Source organism: Phocoena phocoena, chromosome 4 (genome assembly GCF_963924675.1).
Source record: "Phocoena phocoena chromosome 4, mPhoPho1.1, whole genome shotgun sequence".
In the NCBI taxonomy this organism is placed as follows: domain Eukaryota; kingdom Metazoa; phylum Chordata; class Mammalia; order Artiodactyla; family Phocoenidae; genus Phocoena; species Phocoena phocoena.
In genome coordinates, this window is record NC_089222.1 from 5320360 (window position 1) to 5339617 (window position 19258).

The 19258-nt window shown below is 42.0% G+C and overlaps 1 protein-coding gene across 2 annotated transcripts in view; it reads right to left on the reverse strand.

Annotated features, from left to right (window-relative positions):
* LOC136122172 (ubiquitin-conjugating enzyme E2 E2) overlaps positions 1–15120 on the reverse strand; it is a 338665-nt gene extending 323545 nt beyond the window's left edge. The window contains exons 1-3 of one of the 2 annotated variants that reach the window (XM_065876010.1): positions 14964–15120; positions 9193–9376; positions 1100–1150 (exon numbers count right to left, since the gene is read on the reverse strand). In XM_065876010.1, the coding sequence (XP_065732082.1) occupies positions 1100–1150; positions 9193–9368 (227 nt within the window). In that variant the 5' untranslated portion in view covers positions 9369–9376; positions 14964–15120. Of the gene's footprint in view, positions 1–1099; positions 1151–9192; positions 9377–14963 lie in introns of those variants that run through there. The other variant, XM_065876011.1, reaches the window with a different exon arrangement.
* Between the last annotated feature and the right edge of the window lie 4138 nt (positions 15121–19258).

Consider the following 19258-nt stretch of genomic DNA (forward strand, 5'->3'; position numbering starts at 1 on the left):
TTACTATTAAACAGTTTTTCCTAATAAAGCATCATTTGTTCTAGCTGAGTGAAACTTTCTTCGAATGTTATTATTGCAAGTTTATATGACTCTCATGTAAAGAACCATATTAAATTCACCACAAACTTTAAGTCTTATTAGAATTTTTCCTACACAAAATAGCTGTCAACTAGCCACAGAGCCATCTGCAAAACTTTCACTTTCACTAACAACCACAGTTGCTGTCTTTGCTTTCATATAAAAACAAAATCAGTGAAATCAGAAATCACACCCAACAACGCACTCAATATTGGAAACCTGCCCTCTCACCTCTGATGCACACCACCACCAATTTAAATGACAAAAACTCCACACTGGCCTGGTTTCAACACTGAGTTCACATCAAAACAGAAAGAATTGTCTTAAAACAGCCAAACAGCCATCTTGCAACTACGGCACCAGATGCAAGATACTGTTTAAGGTGGGAGACAGTTTCTCTCCTCTTTCCACTACGTACCTGCACGTCATTAATCATTTCTGGGCAAGCACGTTAACTTCCTATAAGTAAACTCAGACCAGAAAGTTGAGGGTATGTGGTCATAAAGGAGAGAGCGTTTTAAATTCAACCTGCCTCCAATCACCCGTTCTGACTTAGTCACAAGCCATGACGACAAGAAGTAATGTAAACCATGAAGAACACTGTTTAATGTTCCAGCACTTTTAAAAATCAATTTCCAACAGGATAACAATTGAGTAATTATCAAATAGCAAATATTTTACCCACGCTGTTATTGCACCATTGAAGAAGTCATTTAAAACCCTCACGCCTCTTTCACTAAAAGGTGACTGTATTTGTTACCCTATAATTTCACTACCTTATTGTTATTGCGTTACTCTGTCTTTTGGTGACGCCACTCTACCGCTGCAAACGTACTTGCGGAATATCCCATTTCTACAGAGACAACCACCACCACTGTCTTCCACAATCATTAAAGTCCAAACCACAATGATGTTTTTACTAACTAATCAGGCTACAACAACAATAGTTGCGCATCAGACCAACAGTTCAATTACCTCTTCCGCAAAAGATACAAATACATAAAAATCCGTAAGTACTTACCTACAGTTGGGAGGCGGGTCCAACGTAATTTCTGCAAGTTCCTTCTGAATTCTTCAAAATAAAGACAAAGAAAGTTACATTAAAATGTCTTCACTCTTTTAATATTTCATTAAAATTATACTTTTACACTAGTATTTCCCGTTTGTATGCTTTTAACCTGAAATACTAACACCGTATAAATCATCATATACAATACCAACAAAGTAGTAACTTCTGCCACAGTTTTGACAATGCTTCTACAAAGAGTAATGAGGCTGGCCACCATCGGTGCTTGCAGCCTGTGTTCGCAACACTGTGAGTTCAATGAAAACTTCGTTAAGCCACTGCTAACACTAACCAAAATTTCTAGTTTAAATTGGAAACGTTTGCCACACTATTTATGGATCATTCCAACTTCTGATCTGTACTAGAACATCCCATATAGGATGGAAAAATGATCGTATTAAGTTGAATCCAAGCATCCTGACTGAGCCAATCAACTGGTGAAGAAAGGATTATCACGATCTCATTCTAACACCGAAAACTGCTATCAAAGTGTTAAGGGTATCATTCCCTGAAGCCTCTAGGTTGGAGCAAGTTGAGGCTTTCAAGTTTCAATAAGCCTTACTAGAATCCCTTCATTTTAATGTAACTGCACGAGCTTTGTGCAAGGGGGGGGGGGGGGGGGGAAGAACTTTTATTTTAAAAACCTGCTTTTGCCCTCATGAGTTATTTTCATCTTTTATTTTTAACTGCACCTAACCCCCTATACATATACAAAGGCTAACAGTGCTACACTGTTTTGTAAGAGTATACTTAGCAACCTTCTATCATTCATGTATTATTAAAAGTAGGCTTTGTTAAGCCTAATTTTTTTTAATTCTCAAAACCATTTCTTCTCCTCTGCCTTGGTTTTAAAATATGAGATTCACTAACTGCTGGATGCCTGCTCTTTCGGTAATGACAGGTGACTAAAAGCACCATAAAAAAATAAGAATTTTAACAAAGACATTTATTCTCAAAGTTTCATTCTGTGCCTTTTCCAAGACAACCAACGGAAGCTCAGAATTGGTGCAAATCCCCCAGAAGGACGGCCACCAACCTCCCAAGTGAAGCGCATGGTCCAGATATAATGGTCACTTCTCTAAGCCATGTGACTCAGGGTTGGGGAGGCATTATGAAGTAGAGCAAGCCTAACAAATTTAAAGCCAAAAAACCTATTAATTCTGCTATCCCATTAATTGAGGACTCTTGGGCAAAAAGACTGCTCACACCTGCTCCCTCTCTTTAGGCCTCAATTTTCTCTCCTATAAAATGAAGAGGTTCTAACTAGGACAAATTCCATGACCTCTTATCGTCAGAACATATGATTTCCTTCTAATATGGACTCTGTGATGTGTTTATATGCATTTAAAGTACATATGGCCCAGAATTAAATAAGAGAAATCTCAAAGATCTGATATAGGAGACCACCCTTCGTAGATTTCACACAAAAATATAAATAAAACAGGCACTTGAAAACAAAATGGGTAAGTCCAGGTTAAAGACAGCAAACTGAGAACACACACATTCACCTCCCACTCCTTCAGGACCCCATGGTAGTGGGGGGGTGGGGAAGCAGGTGGAGATACAGAAAATGCAAAAAGGAATAAACAGCAAAGAGAAGGGGGTGGTCACCAAAGGAGGAGAAATTTCCGTGTATTTCTGGAAGACAAAGCAGATGGGTGTAGATCAAACAGGTTGAGATGGTCAAGAGGGGACTGCGGAGTACTTAAAGATTAAAAAAGACCTACTATTTGGGGAGCGGGGAGAAAGACAGTCAGAAATCCCAGAAGAGATTACATTTTCTGCCTAAGAAAATCGTAGATCGAACAGGAAGGAAACTCAAACGTAAAATAATTTTAATCATGTAACAGATATTAAGGGATAAAACAGAAAGATTTGACCTATTTCACCTAAATGCTATGACTCACTGGGGAGCCCTGAGATCATAACATTGGACTTAGAGGAAATCTAATCCTAACACCGTGTTTGGTGTGGCACTAAATATTTAGGTAAACGTACAGACAGTTTATTGGCCTTTTACTTACAGATAAAGCACAGAAGACAGGTTGTAGTTGCACTACACAATGAAAACGTTACTAACCTTGAAGATGTGAAATTGGGTGTAGCTAACAGAAACCAACAAAAAGTGGATGGGGGGCTGTGAGTAGACGGAAAGAAGAACAAAGGTACTAATATCCCCATTTTACAAACTAGGGAACCAAGGAATACTGTTGAAATGTGAGGGAATAAGAAATAGTGGCTTAACTATATTATTTAGTTTAGAAAGACAACCAATACTCTTTCTTTTAAATATAACTATCATTAACCGGGAGGAGGGAAAAAAAAAAGAAAGCAGGTGAACAAGCTACATCCTCAAATTTCATAGCAAGGAGACAAAAGATATTATTTAAGTTAACAATTCAACAAGCAGGTATATGCGTAAGATTTAGGGTTGTGCAGAAAACCCGTAGCAGGACAAACCAGAGACAGCTAAAGGAATGCAACTGGGACAGGGAGAGTGTTTCAACAGAAAACTGTTGCTTTTCATTAAAAATGTCTCTGTGCTATTTAATCTGTTGCCAGAAACATGAATAACTTTCATAAAATTTTTCTATTTAAGTACAGTTGATTTACAATATTGTTAGTTTCAAGTGTACAGTAAAGTGATTCTGATACATACATATATATATATACGCACATACCTATATGTGTGTGTATATACACATATATATACTTTCGTTTTTATTTTTTATTCTTTATTTTATTTATTTATTTATTTTTTTTTTTTTGCGGTATGCGGGCCTCTCGCTGTTGTGGCCTCTCCCGCTGCGGAGCACAGGCTCCGGACGCGCAGGCTCAGCGGCCATGGCTCACGGGCCCAGCCGCTCCGCGGCATGTGGGATCTTCCCGGACCGGGGCACGAACCCGTGTCCCCTGCCTCGGCAGGTGGACTCTCAACCACTGCACCACCAGGGAAGCCCTATACTTTCATTTTTAAAATAAGAGGACCAAAAGAACAGGCATTCAAAGGAGTATGCATGCTTAAACTGTCAAAGAAAACTATTTTTAACATAAAAGAACTTCTTTGGGATCTTCAAATAACTCATCCTGCTTTATACTTATACTGTCCCTTTTGGTCTAAAAAATTGATGTCATAATTTTGTCACATAATTCTATAATGGAACTTGAAACCCCTCCAGATATCTATAATTCTAAATCTAATTATTCAATACAAAAGGCAATTTATAAACTTGCAATTGATAAACCTGACAATTCTGAGCAGTGAGTCAATATACTATAACATATTTGGAGCCACTGCTACCAAAGAATGGCTGTATTTCTCCTGACAGAAAAGATTATACGAAGAATTGCTATTTAAACGGTTGCAAGATGTCCTGCTGTTTTCAATAACAGCAATTCAATTCTATCTCAAAACTTGTAATCATGGTATGTATTAAGTTTCTCAGTCTTGACACGCGGGGTAAGGAAGGCAGCTATTTCAGGCACTGTCCCTTAAGGTGACGAAAAATGAAAAAGTATCAATAATTCACACTTACCGTGTACCTTTTACATGATGATCTTAGGCTATTAAAAGTGAATTAAATAAATCTCACAGAATTTTCTAAGGATTACCGTTTTATCAGTCCCCATTTAGGAAACTAAGGTTAGTAACTGTACGCTGGTATGGTGAAAAGACAAGCAATTATCTTGCTAAGTCAAATAAACAAAAAGACCTCTCCTCTCTCTTATCAGAACTTTTAAGACAAAATCCTTTCTTGAGACATAAATCAACTAGACAATCGCCTAACTCGAATTTCTGTCCAGCAGTGCCACTTCCTTAGTCGTTATGATACAGAAGTCAGTGACTGCACATGGCTACGGAGTCAAGTCAGAAGCAAAATGCAGACTAAATTTCAGTTTGTAAGACTTCACCCAATACCTTAAATGTTCCAGGATGGTAAGAGTATTGCACGTGACTGTCATCTGCTAAAAAGAAAGGGGAGTGGAGGACGGGGGCCACAATCATGATTCATTCAGCCTTGACTGAAGAAAACGGCACCAAAACGACAAAAATGGAGGCAATATGAAACATTCATTTTAACACCAACTTATTGGACTTATGGTTCAGAAAAATGAAGCGGTGTATAGGTACTGACATGTTTAAAACACAACCATATTTTAGGCTAAAGAAAATGCAGTAACTTACTCAGGGCCAAGCAGGACATGAATATATGACATGGGGATTCGCAAAGGTGTTTGCTTAACAGTTATTATTTTAAAAAACCTTCATCCACTTAGATGACTTTCTATATTCCCCTACCATCTGCATTCCTCAAAACCTTCCAAAATGAACTCATTCTCAAGAAGAAAACATCATGCAACTAATTACCAAAATTTTTTAAATCTCAAAGTAGTCTCTGAATTAACCCAGGAAACACAGAGCCACTGCAAGTAATAAACCTAGAGTTTAATTCTGAATGGTGATACGTACCACGCACCTGTGAATCCAAAAGACCACTGATTTTTAAGACACCCTAAATTAATGATTGTGTGCATCAACTGTAAGATGCATCCTGATTTCAGGAACACTAAAAAGTTTTTAAATGCACATTCAGAATCAAGAAAATATAACAATTATGAAAGATTATCTAGAAAGAGTGTTACTTCATTCTTATGTGGAAAACAAACTTAGATGAGCCCCTATAATAAAAGTTCACATTGGAATACATGTACACGGAAATCAACCTTTCAACCTAACAAAAATTTAGAGTCTAAAGCTAAGTATCATCCCTAGGACAGTATTATATTGTATCCAGTAAAATCACAATGTCCACTCTGAACAAAGGTAGTATGCAATAAATGTGATTTAAAATTCACATTTACAGGGACTTCCCTGGTGGCGCAGTGGTTAAGACTCAGAGCTCCCAATGCAGGGGGCCCGGGTTCCATCCCTGGTCAGGGAACTAGATCCCACATGCATACCACAACTAAGAGTTCGCATGCCACAACTAAGGAACCCGTGAGCCACAACCAAGGAGCCCACCTGCCGAAACTAAGACTCAGTGCAACCAAATAATAGATAAATAAATATTTTTAAAAATTCACATTGACAGTACAGTCAATTCAATGAAGAGCTCAAAACAGATGTTTTATTGAATTGACTAGTCCATTTAATGAAATCATCAAAATCTGTTACTCCAGGCATAGTCCAACTACAAATAAGACAAATACATATATACAAAACCAATATAATTAGAGGTATAGCAAATATACCAAGAGTGATACAGACGTTTTCGAGAGAACAGACCGTGATAAGAGCATGCCAATTTTTTAAGAAACAAATTCAAGCCAAAGAGGAGCAAAAATGCATCAAAGAAGTAACTAAAATCTCCCTCTTAGCTCTGAAGAAGACAGAAATTAATTTTTACCATAGTTTAAATAAAATTCCCAGGAATTCCCTGGCAGTCCAGTGGTTAGGATTCTGCACTTTCACTGCTGAGGCCCAGGTTCGATCGCTGGTCAGGGAACTAAGATCCCACAAGCCGTGGAGCACGGCCAAATAAGTAAATAAATAAATTTCCCATTTAATATTTTCTGTATCCAACATTACTTTTCTGTAATACCTGAAAACTGACATTTTTTTTCAAGAAAACATGTTTCTACACCTAATTATTAATTCTACAATTACAGCACATTTTATGCAATTGAACATCTACGTGCAAAGTACTTTTCTTGAGTTACTATAAAAATCTGAGTTTTTCTAGTTTAACAGACAGCATTAAGTCCTCAGAGTTTAACATATACCTCATTTTTCTAAAGTTTATCAAATGGACTTGGAGAAATATCACAGTAGACTTTAACTGGCTGTGAGGACGGGACCGTTATTATCCCCATTTTACAGAAGATAAAGCTGAGGTTTAGAAATGTTAAATTATGCATCTAATATCACAGAGAGACTAAATGCCAGAACCTAGAATCAAACCCGGATCCAGATGATTAACTCTGGCTCACAAAAGGACACTATTTAGAAAAGACGTCTCATCTGAATAAAAATCATTTATCAATAACAACAAGTTAGAATTTTATTTTGAAACTGCCTCTAACTTGGATCTTCTGAACACATTAGTACTGGGACTCTAATCTCCACAGAAGATCCAACTCTTACAACAAACTCAAGATCTAAGGCAGCCAGTAAAAAACTGTCGTGACCCTATTACGTTAGGCACTGTGGTGAATTAAAGATGTTAAGTCCCTGCGCTCATGAGTCCCAATGTTTTCCTCAGTTGTTAGAACTTAAGCAGAGACGGTGGGGGGAACAAAATTAACTTCACTATCAACTAAATTGGGGAAAAGGAAAAGGGAAGAATTAAGTGTTTTGTGTTGGGTTTTTGGGGGGTTTTTTTACTTAAAAAATTAGCAGTGAAGCAGCATTTTTATATTTAAAACAAACAGTAAATGACTAAGTCACTTCAGACACTGTCCCGAAAACCACCCAGAGACCATCTAGAGGAAGGTCATCAATCACAGTTTGAAAACCACAGATTCACAAGAATATATCTGTCAATGGAGGGATTTTTTTCAGCCAGGAAGCAACTCAACCAAAGACCCTTCTTACTCTCAGCAGTGCAGTAATACCAATTGCTATTATGAGCCAAGCAGACACTGACTGATTAGAGTTTCTCCATTTACATGGGCCAGAAACTGTACTTGAGTACCTCCCACCCACCCACACCCACCTCCTTTCCTTCATCTAAATGCCCTATTTTCTCCATCCCCACCTTCCTTATCCGCTCTAACCCCACCCCCACTTCTCCGCAGCAGGGCATTTTGTGTTGCCACCAGGTCCACCAGCTGAGGCCTCCTGGATTTGTGGTGTGACAGCAGAAACAAACTGAACCCTTTCCCCATGCTGGCATATTCGCGTATAGAGGCTCGAAGGTTTAAAGTTCTAGGCTACCTGACTGTCACACAGCTCTTTCAACAGAGGTCAGGGATCAGCAGCACACGTCCGGAAAAGGGAAACTGAGTACCCTAGTCCCTCGGAGCAGGAGGCTCACCGCGCACCATCACTCCAACACCTCTCCCTACAAAGTCACGTCCTGCCGGGGGCCTGAGAAGGTTCTTCCCAAACCTGTGGACTGCCTAGGCCAGAGAGAAACAAGGTCCACTAGCCCACGTGGTTTATAATCTTTGGGATGGGTTCCCCCTAATTCATACTACCGAGTAAAGTATAAAGCTACCATTCAACATTCAGACATTCCACTATGCCCAAAATTTAGACTGCTTTTCTTTACACTTCCTATTTGATATAAAAAAGGTATTAAAACAAGAACAGTACATCACAGGACCAGGCAAGATTCTACTAAATTCAATTCACCTTTAAATTATTTACCAAGAGATATTCTGTAACGTAACAATATTAGAGCAGATCTGTCTGCTGAGTCCAATGACATGCCAATCATCACAAGCAATTGATGTGGCAATAGGGAATCCCTCAAATATCTTCCTTCCAGACCTAGCTATCCTCTGGAGAAAAAGAAAATCTGTATCAAGACTGAACCACTGCCTAATATGATGAAACCAAGATGCATTTGTTACTAAACTCCTGCATTTCTCACTTTACTAACAGGGAGTAGCAGGAAATACAGTACCATCCAATAACTATTTCAATGGCCTCCCATTCTTTATTCTCTGCTACTGAACAGAATAAAATATTAATGGTCAAGGAATCATAAATCAAATCATCACACTTTTACATGCATTTTCCTATACATACTCACCTAACAATACATAAACACACACACACACGCACACACACGCGCGCACACACACACACGCTATGGATATGTACTTTATAAATCTGCCACGCTGTTTAACTGACTTTAAATACCAAAAAGTTCATACTGCATACAGTTAAAACCATGAAAAAGAAGTAATCTTGAAGAAGAAAGAAAAGTCCATGAACTTCATGGTCCACATCCCAGATAAATGACTAAATGCAAGAGAAAGATAGAACTTAAGATGATAAATTGATACTAAAACCAAAGAGGTTACAATAATTGAGGTACCTTTTAGCACTAGTTGACAATTTAGCAGCTGTTTTGCTGGATATTTTCCCCTCCTTTTTCTTGGGCTGAACTTGCTCTCTTTCTGGCTCTTGTTGGACACTTTCACGTTGGTCTCCATCAGAACTTCCTCCACTAGTGCTTGGACTGTCATCAACTCTTTGTGCCTCAGTGGACATTTTAGATCCTGGATTAGAGAGTTAAAAATCATTTATTCAGTTGTGGGAGGACTGCAGTAAGGTACCTCAAGAAGAGAGAGACAGTGAATCTTAGACGAACCAAGGAAAGCTCACTATAAAATGAATGACTTGGTCACTTTACAAAACAGCTTTGGGAGTTGCCAAAACTTTTCTTTCATCCATTCAAAGTGTACTGAGGAGGGAAATGAAAACATACAAAATATATACACAAAATGCTCACAGCAACATTATTCATAGAACCAAAAAGAGGAAACAACTCAAATGTCCACTAACTGACGAACAGATAAACAAAGTGTGGTATATCCAAACGATGGACTATTTACTCAGCCACATAAAGGAATGAAGTACATGCTACAACATGGATGAACTTTGAAAACATTATTTTAAGTGAAAGAAGCCAGTCACAAAGGACCACAAACTGCATGATTCCATTTATACGAAACGTCCAGAATAGGTAAATCCACAAAGACAGAAAAGTCAATAAGCGACTGCCAGGGGCTGGGAGTGAGGGAAGAACGGGAAAGGGCTGCTAATAGGTGCAAAGTTTCCCTCTGGGGTGATGAAATGTTCTTAAATTAGATAATGGTGATGTTGTACAACTCTAAATATTCTAAAAACCACTGAGTTACACATTTTCAAAGAGTGAATTTTACAGTATGTGAATTACACGGCAATAAATCTGTTAACCAAAAAAACCTGAGGGCCTACTGCCCACCAGGCACTGTGCTAGGCCCTTTGGTCCCACAAGCATGAGAAATCTGATCCAGTGGGTAAGCCAACTTGCTAAGGGCTGTAACAGAGGTTAGTAAAAACAGCCGCAAGAACAGAGGAATGGGGCACACTTTCGCACCAATATCACATGAATACATCCTCCGGGCTGGGCTAAGGTTAATATCCTCTAAACCAGTGAATTGTTTGAAGTAACCTTTGTGATAACAGAAGAACACAGAGGCCTCCATGACTCTAGATAAAAACTGAGCCGTATCACAGTGCCAGCGCCGATCCAACAATATACCAAGCAACCACGTTTCACAGGAGATGAAGGCTTTATGGAAACAATGAAGGGTTCTTCCCCCCGCCCCCCGCCCCAGTCTGGATGAAATATCCCTCAAGGCTTTCAAATTCCCTGTGCCCTGAGTTCATGCTCCACAAGCACCTCTGATTACCAACTCAATTTCCTCAATACCTTGGTACACAGGTACTGTAAGTTGTTATAACCTAGATAACACATAAAAAGTGCCAGTCCTCTTCACAACTGTCATTCTATCATAATCAATTTCTGAGTTTGAGCACCATGAATACATCCCTTGTGACCCAGCTAGGTTAGAGTTTACTGACAAGTCCAAAACCAAACTGACAAAACCCACACCCAGACTCTCAACGATGTTACTGTCACCTCATAACCACTTGAGATGGTGCAGCTACCTTCTGAGGTACCTCTTCCTTAAAAAACAAAACTACCTTTAAGAAGTGACATTAGGGGCTTCCCTGGTGGCGCAGTGGTTGAGAATCTGCCTGCCAATGCAGCGGACACGGGTTCGAGCCCTGGTCTGGGAAGATCCCACATGTCGCGGAGCAACTAAGCCCATGCGCCACAACTACTGAGCCTGCGCTGTAGAGCCCGTGAGCCACAACTACTGAGCCTGCGCATCTGGAGCTTGTGCTCCGCAACAAGAGAGGCCACGACAGTGAGAGGCCCGCACACCGCGATGAAGAGTGGTCCCCGCTCGCCGCAACTAGAGAAAGCCCTCACGCAGAAACGAAGACCCAACACAGCCAAATTAATTAATTAATTTTTTAAAAAAAGAAGTGACATTAACAACACAAAATATACCTTTAAGAATCACAGATAAATGGGATAACGTCCTTTTGAAAAAGATACTATGTTACTCTCAATCAAATCAGGACTTGAAATAAAACTGTATTTGATAGATCGAGAATAAGAATCAATACGTAAAAGAGAGACACCTCAAATAAAGCACTGTTTTTTATTACTATAATCGGTCCAAATGTATAGCTAGCTGACAATGATTAAAACTCATCATCACCAAAGATTTAACTTGTAGCTTGCTCTAAATCAAAGTGATTTCCTAATACAGACCTTTAAGTGGTTGAAATTTGTATGGTAACACAAACCAAAAAGCACTGCAAGAGAACGGAGGAATCAGGAAGTACAGGGGGTGAAGAGTCAACAGAAATTCCTGAACGTCTTCAATAAGACAACACGCAAACACAGCACCACCACCCTCTCACCCTCAACGGCCCCCTCCTCCATGCAGCTCTGAAACACACAGGGAACCCTGACTGCTTTTCTCTCTACCCTGTAAATGGAGAGCATGAGTCTCCACAGCCGTGACATCTTTTATGAGCACTAAAGTCACTTAATAGAATCCTGAAACACACAGGGAACCCTGACTGCTTTTCTCTCTACCCTGTAAATGGAGAGCATGAGTCTCCACAGCCGTGACATCTTTTATGAGCACTAAAGTCACTTAATAGAATCCTGAAATTTTATATCAGTGTGTTTCACATCTAGCTCTAACAGTCCTAACGTATTTCTTGCTTTTTTTTCCTTTCATTGCTATTTCACTTAAATTCTCACCCTTGGATTTAACACTGATTTCTTTTTGCAGCTTACTTCTTTCAGTAAAAAAAAATATATCAGAAGTTTAAAACCTTATAAGTATGTATATAAGAGCATGTTAGATAGAGCAGATGTGCATGCGAGTAAGAAAGAGAATAATTCTCAGAGAAAGGCCCTCAGCCCCAGCAAAATGCTGCTGGCAATATTTTGAGATATGTGAAATGAGTGAGAAATTATTTTATACGTCTTAAACCAGAAGCAATCCATTATATGACAAACATATGGAAACCTAAGTAAAATTCTTTTTTAGTGAAACTCCAGCTTCAGTTTAATAAACTATGCCTAGAAATTCAGTTGTATATTACATGAGTTATAAAGATACACGTTCATCTTAATAATTTTATTTATGTGTAACTACATAATATCTAATAATGCCACAAGTATATATAATTACTTAAAAGACTACTCAATGATATAATCTGAGCCATAATCTGAAACCCAAATTTCAGAAACTGCTCCAGAATATCAGAAGACTAAAATTAGTCTCACTAGAGAACTATTAAAATACCCAAATAGATGTATAATTTCTACAGTTTCACAATAAGGAAAAAAGATTATTTCCACTTTGTACCTAAGATACCTTATTTTGTCCAAATCTTAACCTACAGATGATAAATTTTGCTCAAGGCCACGAATATAACCACTATAGAAACTTGTAGAAACAAAGTTTTCATATCTTTTTCAAATATCAAGAGTAAGGGGAAATTCTGTGGCTGTTGGTTTTTGAATGCCTGCTTACGCAAAAAGTATGGGGAAAAACTAAGTGACAACTAATCTTTATGAAGAAAAAACTGTCTATAAGCATTTTAATTAGTTACAAGACTGGTGTTTTGTCTCTCTAAAGTACAAATGAATGAAACTTCCTGAATTAAAACTCTCTAAATGTTATCTTCTAAATCAGCGCTTTAAAATCATCTATTAACATTATTCCTAAATAGTTAATTTGATGCAATTACCTAGAGTGAAGATGAACTTGAATCCCGCCGTTATACACGTAGAACTACTCTTCCTTGATAGTTCAAAGATAATAAGATACTTAAATTTTTGCTTTCTACTCAAAGTAAAACTTGGCTTCTAAACATAAAATAGTAGAGTAGAACTTTCCTCAAATACGGGTTATATTAAGAGTTTAGATATCGTTCTTTCTTCAACACACAAATTACCTAAACCTGTATTAGCAATGTACTCCATATTGTAAATTACAGTCTTGGAAATTAGCAACATCCAAAATGAAACTCACATGTTCCATAAAAATGAAATGATTTGGTTATAAATATTACTGATAACGTAAAAACAACCATAGTCACTCCATAAATCCGGATTACTGTCCAGATAAGCCTAATAAGTGTACCTCACAGTATAAAACTGCAAAAGCAAATGTTCCTTTGAGCTTTTACAACAGGAAAACGCGTAATTCTGTCATCTGATTTCTTGCTATTTGTCTTCCCACTCACGTTTCCAAACTTTTCTAAAATGTAAAATAATTTATATTATATGCAGAATATCTAGCAATAGCCAGCTTTGCACTTACCTGCAGAGATATTTATGCACGAAATAATCGTGGAACACCCAAGTTTGAGGAAAAGGTGCTATGTCCTGGAGGAGACCACCTTTCTATAATGGGCTATGACATTATAGGAAAACCCTCCGTCATTGGCATCAGCCCACATACAAAACTCTAAACAGCCAAGGAGCATCCAACTGAGTAAACACAAAATATTTAGATTCCCAAGGTCCAGACTGAATTACCACCTATTCAGAAACATACATTTTTAGGAATCAGGGATTTTAAAGCAACAACAACAACAACAAACTAAGAAGAACTTAATATCTTTCTGAAAGGCGAGATACTCTTAAGGTAAACCCTAGCATTTATTTCCTTTTGTACTCTTAAATAGAAATATTTGAGTAGACGCTCAAGAATACACAAGGCAAAACGATGAATCTTGAAGACATGCAAATAGGTCTAACAGCCACCGAGCACAGGATGAGGTCTTTCTAAAGCGGCCTTAATTTCCTTAAGGGAAGATGGATTGGACATTTCTGGTCGGTCGTGGGGAAAAAAACACAAGAAGCTACGCTTTATCTTCATTAGAAATGGTAAAGGGCAAAAGGATCAAAACACTAAGAGAGAAGAGAGAGGGAGGGGGGAGAAGAAGGGGAGGGCGGGGGGAGAATCCAGTTTCGAACCAGGCCAGTGGGAGCTGCAGAGAAGAGGTTGGAGAAAAATGGGCTTGGGCTCCAAACTGTGACAAGCGCTGGGCTTCACAAAAGACCAGGACAACACACACTCCACACCAGGGCAAACACAAACACACCCCACCGGGTCTCCAGGCGGGCCCCGGGGGGGCCAGACCCTGCACTCGCCCGGAGAGACACCATGTGCTGCAATTATGCAATTAGTGAAAATAGCAGAAGACCGAGCCGGGCACTTTCCACCGTGACATTTATCCTGTACTTTTGCAAAGACTTAGTTCCAGGATGCGGCTGGAGAGGGATGGGGAACCGAGAACGGAAGGGGGTAGAGGATGGGCAGGGAGGGAAGAGGCAGGAGGAGGGGTGGATGGGGAGGAGGGGGAGGGGTGGAAAGGGCGAGAAACCGGGGCAGGAGGCTCGCGGGAGGGGGCGCGGGGACGGGGGCACGCGGGGCGCGGGGAGGGAACCGGGTCGCGAGCGGCGCCGAGGGGAGCGGGGGGTCGGGGCGGGGGCCCAACGGTTACCTGAGGGAGGGGCGTCCGCGCAGGTCGCGGGCTCGAGCCCCAGCCCGGGGAGAGGAGTCAGCGGAGACGCGGGGGAAAGGGGCGCGGAGGAGGCCCCGGTGACGGGATCTCCCCTCGGACCGTCCGGTCACCGAACCCGGACCCGCGCACCGCGCACCGGACCGCCCGGCCACGCCTGTCCCCGCCGCGCCCGCGCCCGCCCGGACTCACCCCCGGCGCCGCCGCCGCCGCCGCCCCGGCCGTTCCAGCTCCGGCTCCCGAGGCTGCTGCCCGCGGCTGTCGCTGTGACCGCCCCTGAGTCCTGGAAAGTGGAGCCACCGCCTCCGTGAGCCGCCGCCGCCCGGCCGTCCGCGCGCGCGCCCGCGACTGCGCGTGCCCGCGTGCCCGCCCGGGAGAGACCGCGAGAGCGCGAGTCCCACGTCGGCCCGCCGCGCCGCGCGCCTCCCTGCCCCCTCCCCGCTCCGCCCCTCCTCCGCGGGCGCGCGGCCGCGAGGGGGCGGCGGCGGGCGCGCGCACGGCGGGGCCCGGCGGCCGGGCGAGAAGGCTGGAAGGCGGCGCGGAAAAGTGAAGTGACAGCCGGGTCCCGGGAGCGGGCAGCGGCGGGAGTGGGCGAGGGGCGTCCCATGGAGAAGGAGCGGCCGGGACCGGGAGCGGGGTGGGTGGGGGGAAACAGAGGCTGCCGGGCGGGCCGGAGGGAGGGGACGCGGGGACCTTGACGGGCACGCGCGTTAAAGGCAAACAGTGGCCGGGGGGGGGGGGGGGGGGTGGGGGGGTGGGCCGGGAGGGGGGAGTTGCCCTAAGGCGGAGCAGGGGCGGCGTGTTACCCCCGGCCACCGCGGCCCTGGCTTCACACTGGCCTCGAAGCTTTCTCGAAGTGGCTACTGGACTGACCCTGTTGACACACTAACCGCAACTCGGGCGCGTGGTGTCCACGTGCACCCAGGATGGAAAACTTCGCTATGGCCTGGAAAGTTCGCCTAGGCTAAGCCAGTCTCTAAACCCGACATTGCAGCACGAGGGTCCTTCTGCCTTCAGGGCCCAGAATGTGGGAGGCAAGAGCTTCCAACCATTCATCCCTGGGATACTGGGGAGAGAGTGCGGCGCGCGGGGGTGGGGGGGGGGGGGCGGGGGGAGCACTCCCAGAGCGAGTGGGATGCTGCCCTAAGGTCCACTTGAAGGGTTATGAGAACAGGACCAGTGCTCTGGGCGACCCGAGGAAACATTAGGTCCCCCTATCATCTTCACCCCAGATAACCATGAAAAAAAAGAAAAACCTATGTCTGCTATGCTAACTTGGCTTCCACAGAATTTCCCCCACCTCTGCAACTCAAGCAGCCATGAGACCCCAGAGGACAGGAGAAAGTCGAGACCTGTACATATGTCTAGAACTGATCATCTTTTATCAAATGCCGCCTTCAAGAATTGACTATTACTTTATAACATCCCTGAAAATTGCTTCTAGGCTCCATGAATCACCACTGAGCAAACGTGGGTTTGTTCTATGTATCAGTCAAGGACATCAACAGGCCCTGTTACCTTTAAGCTCTAAAATATGCACTGGAGGATTAGAAATTACCATATCCTGGGCTTATCATTGATTATACAGCCACCTCTCTCTCACACATGGTGCAATAATATTAGTAGGTAAAGATGACATAAAATGCATCGTATTTTTTTTAATACTTAGAATATGACCAAATTAAAGTATTTCATAGACTGCCTTAAATGTCTACATAACCTTATTTACCTCATGAAATCCGTGTGCATTAATATTCTCATTGTATTGACTGTGTTTCAGTATGTTTTGCAACTGTCTGGTGAGGAAAGATGACAAAATCCCCATTTCCTAGGTCTCTGTGCTCTTCTCCAAATAAACTACTCTTTTGTATACTCTTAGGTTTATATCCTGTTGGTTTCTGTTTGTTCACAATGACTATTTTGTAATAAAGTACTCTTCTGTTACAGAAAGTTATCCAGGTTGACTTTTTCAGTCCTGGTCATTGGCAGCTGGGGGCCAGGGATGCAGAAATGGCAACTTCTAACTTTATGAAAGGATTGGAAAAGGCTTCACTGCTCAAATGCTGAAACTGTAGTTGCTACAGGACTTCATTTATCTGTAGGTGTTTTAACTGCTATATACTATTCACTGAGTTTAAGAAGGGTATCATAATACAAATCACAGTTATGCTTTTCACTGATTCAAGGAATATTTGTCGAGTACCAGGCACTGTCTAGGTGGTTGGGATATGACATCTCCTCTCAGAGCTTTTCTATCATTGACTCGTTGTTTTACACACTACATCCAGTTCCTCAGCAAATTCTGTTAACTCTGCTTTCGAAAATATATCCTGAAAGTATCCATTTCTTCCCATCTCCCTCCCCACAGCTAATTCCCTGGTCCAAGCCACCATCATCTCTCAGCAACAGCCTCTTACCTGATCTTTCTAGTTCCCCTATCCACTTCCCCACACACCCCAGCCGCCATCCTACACACAATATAGGTTGAATATGTGATCCTTTACAACATAGGTTAGAATAGGTCTCTCCTCTTTTCAAAACCTCAGGTGGCTTCTTAGCCTAGAACCACAGCCAGAGACCTTACAAAGGCTACATGCCACTACAGGATTTGACTGCCACCCCAGGCAGGACCCCTCTGACCTCACGTTGTATGACTTCCCCCTCTTTTCTCCCTCCAGCTGCACTGGTCTCCTTGCTAGTGTGGAACGCACCAAACATTTCTCAACCAACAGTCTCCTATCTCTGTAACATGCTTCCCTCGCCCAGCGCCTCCTATCTCCCTTCTCTGCTTTATTTTTCTTCATGAGCATCATAAGAAATCAGAAATAACATACTTTTTACTTATTTATTTTAGTCCTCCCCTTCTCTGCTCCTCTGTCCCTCTCCCCTCTACATATAAGTACTTTGGAAAGAAGGATTTCGTTGGCTGGGGTTCATTGCTATATATATATTCAATAAATACTAGTTGAGTGAATGAAATTGCCCTCTTTCAGTTGCTGGCGTGATAGACATTATTCTAATTTCTTCAATAATAACATTAGCATTTAGCGTGTTCTTAATTTGTGCCAGGCAAAATGCTAGCACTTTACATATACTAGCTCACAAAACACCCCATAAGGTTGGTTTCATTCAGTCACTCCCACTTGAGAGATGAGAACACTGAAGAGAAGGGGAATGAAATCACTTGCCCACAATCACACAGCACATCTGGGATCTGGAATCAGCAGTTTGGCTCTAGAGTCTGTGAACGTCAGGACACTTCAGCATGAGTCCAGTGTTAAAAAAAAATAGATTTTACTTGATTTTCTCAGTTCCTCTCCCCTGAGACTTAAACTTGATCTCCAAAACAAATAGCTCACCTTCCTTCGATTTCTTGCTCTGGTCCATCAATGCATCATCGTGAACTCCCTCCCTCCTCTCCTACACTTCTTCTTTCTAGGCTTTAATATAGAGCCTACATTTTACCCCCTAGAATTGGCAAATGGGAATGTTTTTGTAGGTCTCTTCTTATAACTTTTGTTACTGCCAGCTTTGTGAGTAGCTAGAGTCACCATTAGTTTTCTAGTTTGACTAGAAAGGTGATGAAAAAGACCTCTCTGGGGATAACTGGGCTGGATTTCAGCAAAACACATCACCCTGGTAGAGCTGCTCCTTGGTTACGCAACTACTATTCTCATTAGGCACCCAATGATCAGGGGTTGTTAAACATTTGGATTGTACCCCTCGGAGGAAATATCAAAATATCATTATTAGTCTGTTTACCAAACTAATAATGGATCCTGAGAGAATGGGATAAAAGTCAATAATCTTTTGCTTACGGCCTCGTTTGAAAGGGGCTATAGGCACCCTGTGGTCCCTCTGAATGTCTTGGATATTTAAGAACCCTGTGGGAAAATTGAAGCCCCATTAGAGCTGAAACCCGAAGACCCCAACACAACACAGAGGCATGCACCAGGTGTTTAACAAATGCTTGTTGCACAAATGAATAAATGAATTAATTCTTAACAGAGAATGGAAGGGGTTGAGGACAAATCCCCCTGACTTTCCCACTTGGGCCACCATGTACAGTTGTGTATGTTGCACACTGCAAAACATCAGATGGCACCATTCACATAAATGAAGATGCAAACACAGAAGTCTGGCTGTTCCTCCCACCCCAGCCCCTGCCCAAGAATGACAGTCAATCTCAAAGACGGCCCCAATGATGCCTGCCTCCTGGTATTCACACCCTGGTGTAGTCACTTCCCACATCCCACTAAGGTTGGTTGGTATTCCACTGAGATGGGATAGTACATCACTACTGAGATTATAAAAGACATTAGGGCTTCCATCTTGGTCCTCTCTGTCCCTCTGTCTCTCTCTCTCTCTCTCTCTCGTCACTCACTTTGGGAGAAGGTGGCTGCCATAAGGTGAGTGGCCCTATGGAGACACCCATCTGACTACAAACTGAGGTCTCCCCCTGATACCCACATGAGTGACCTAGAGTC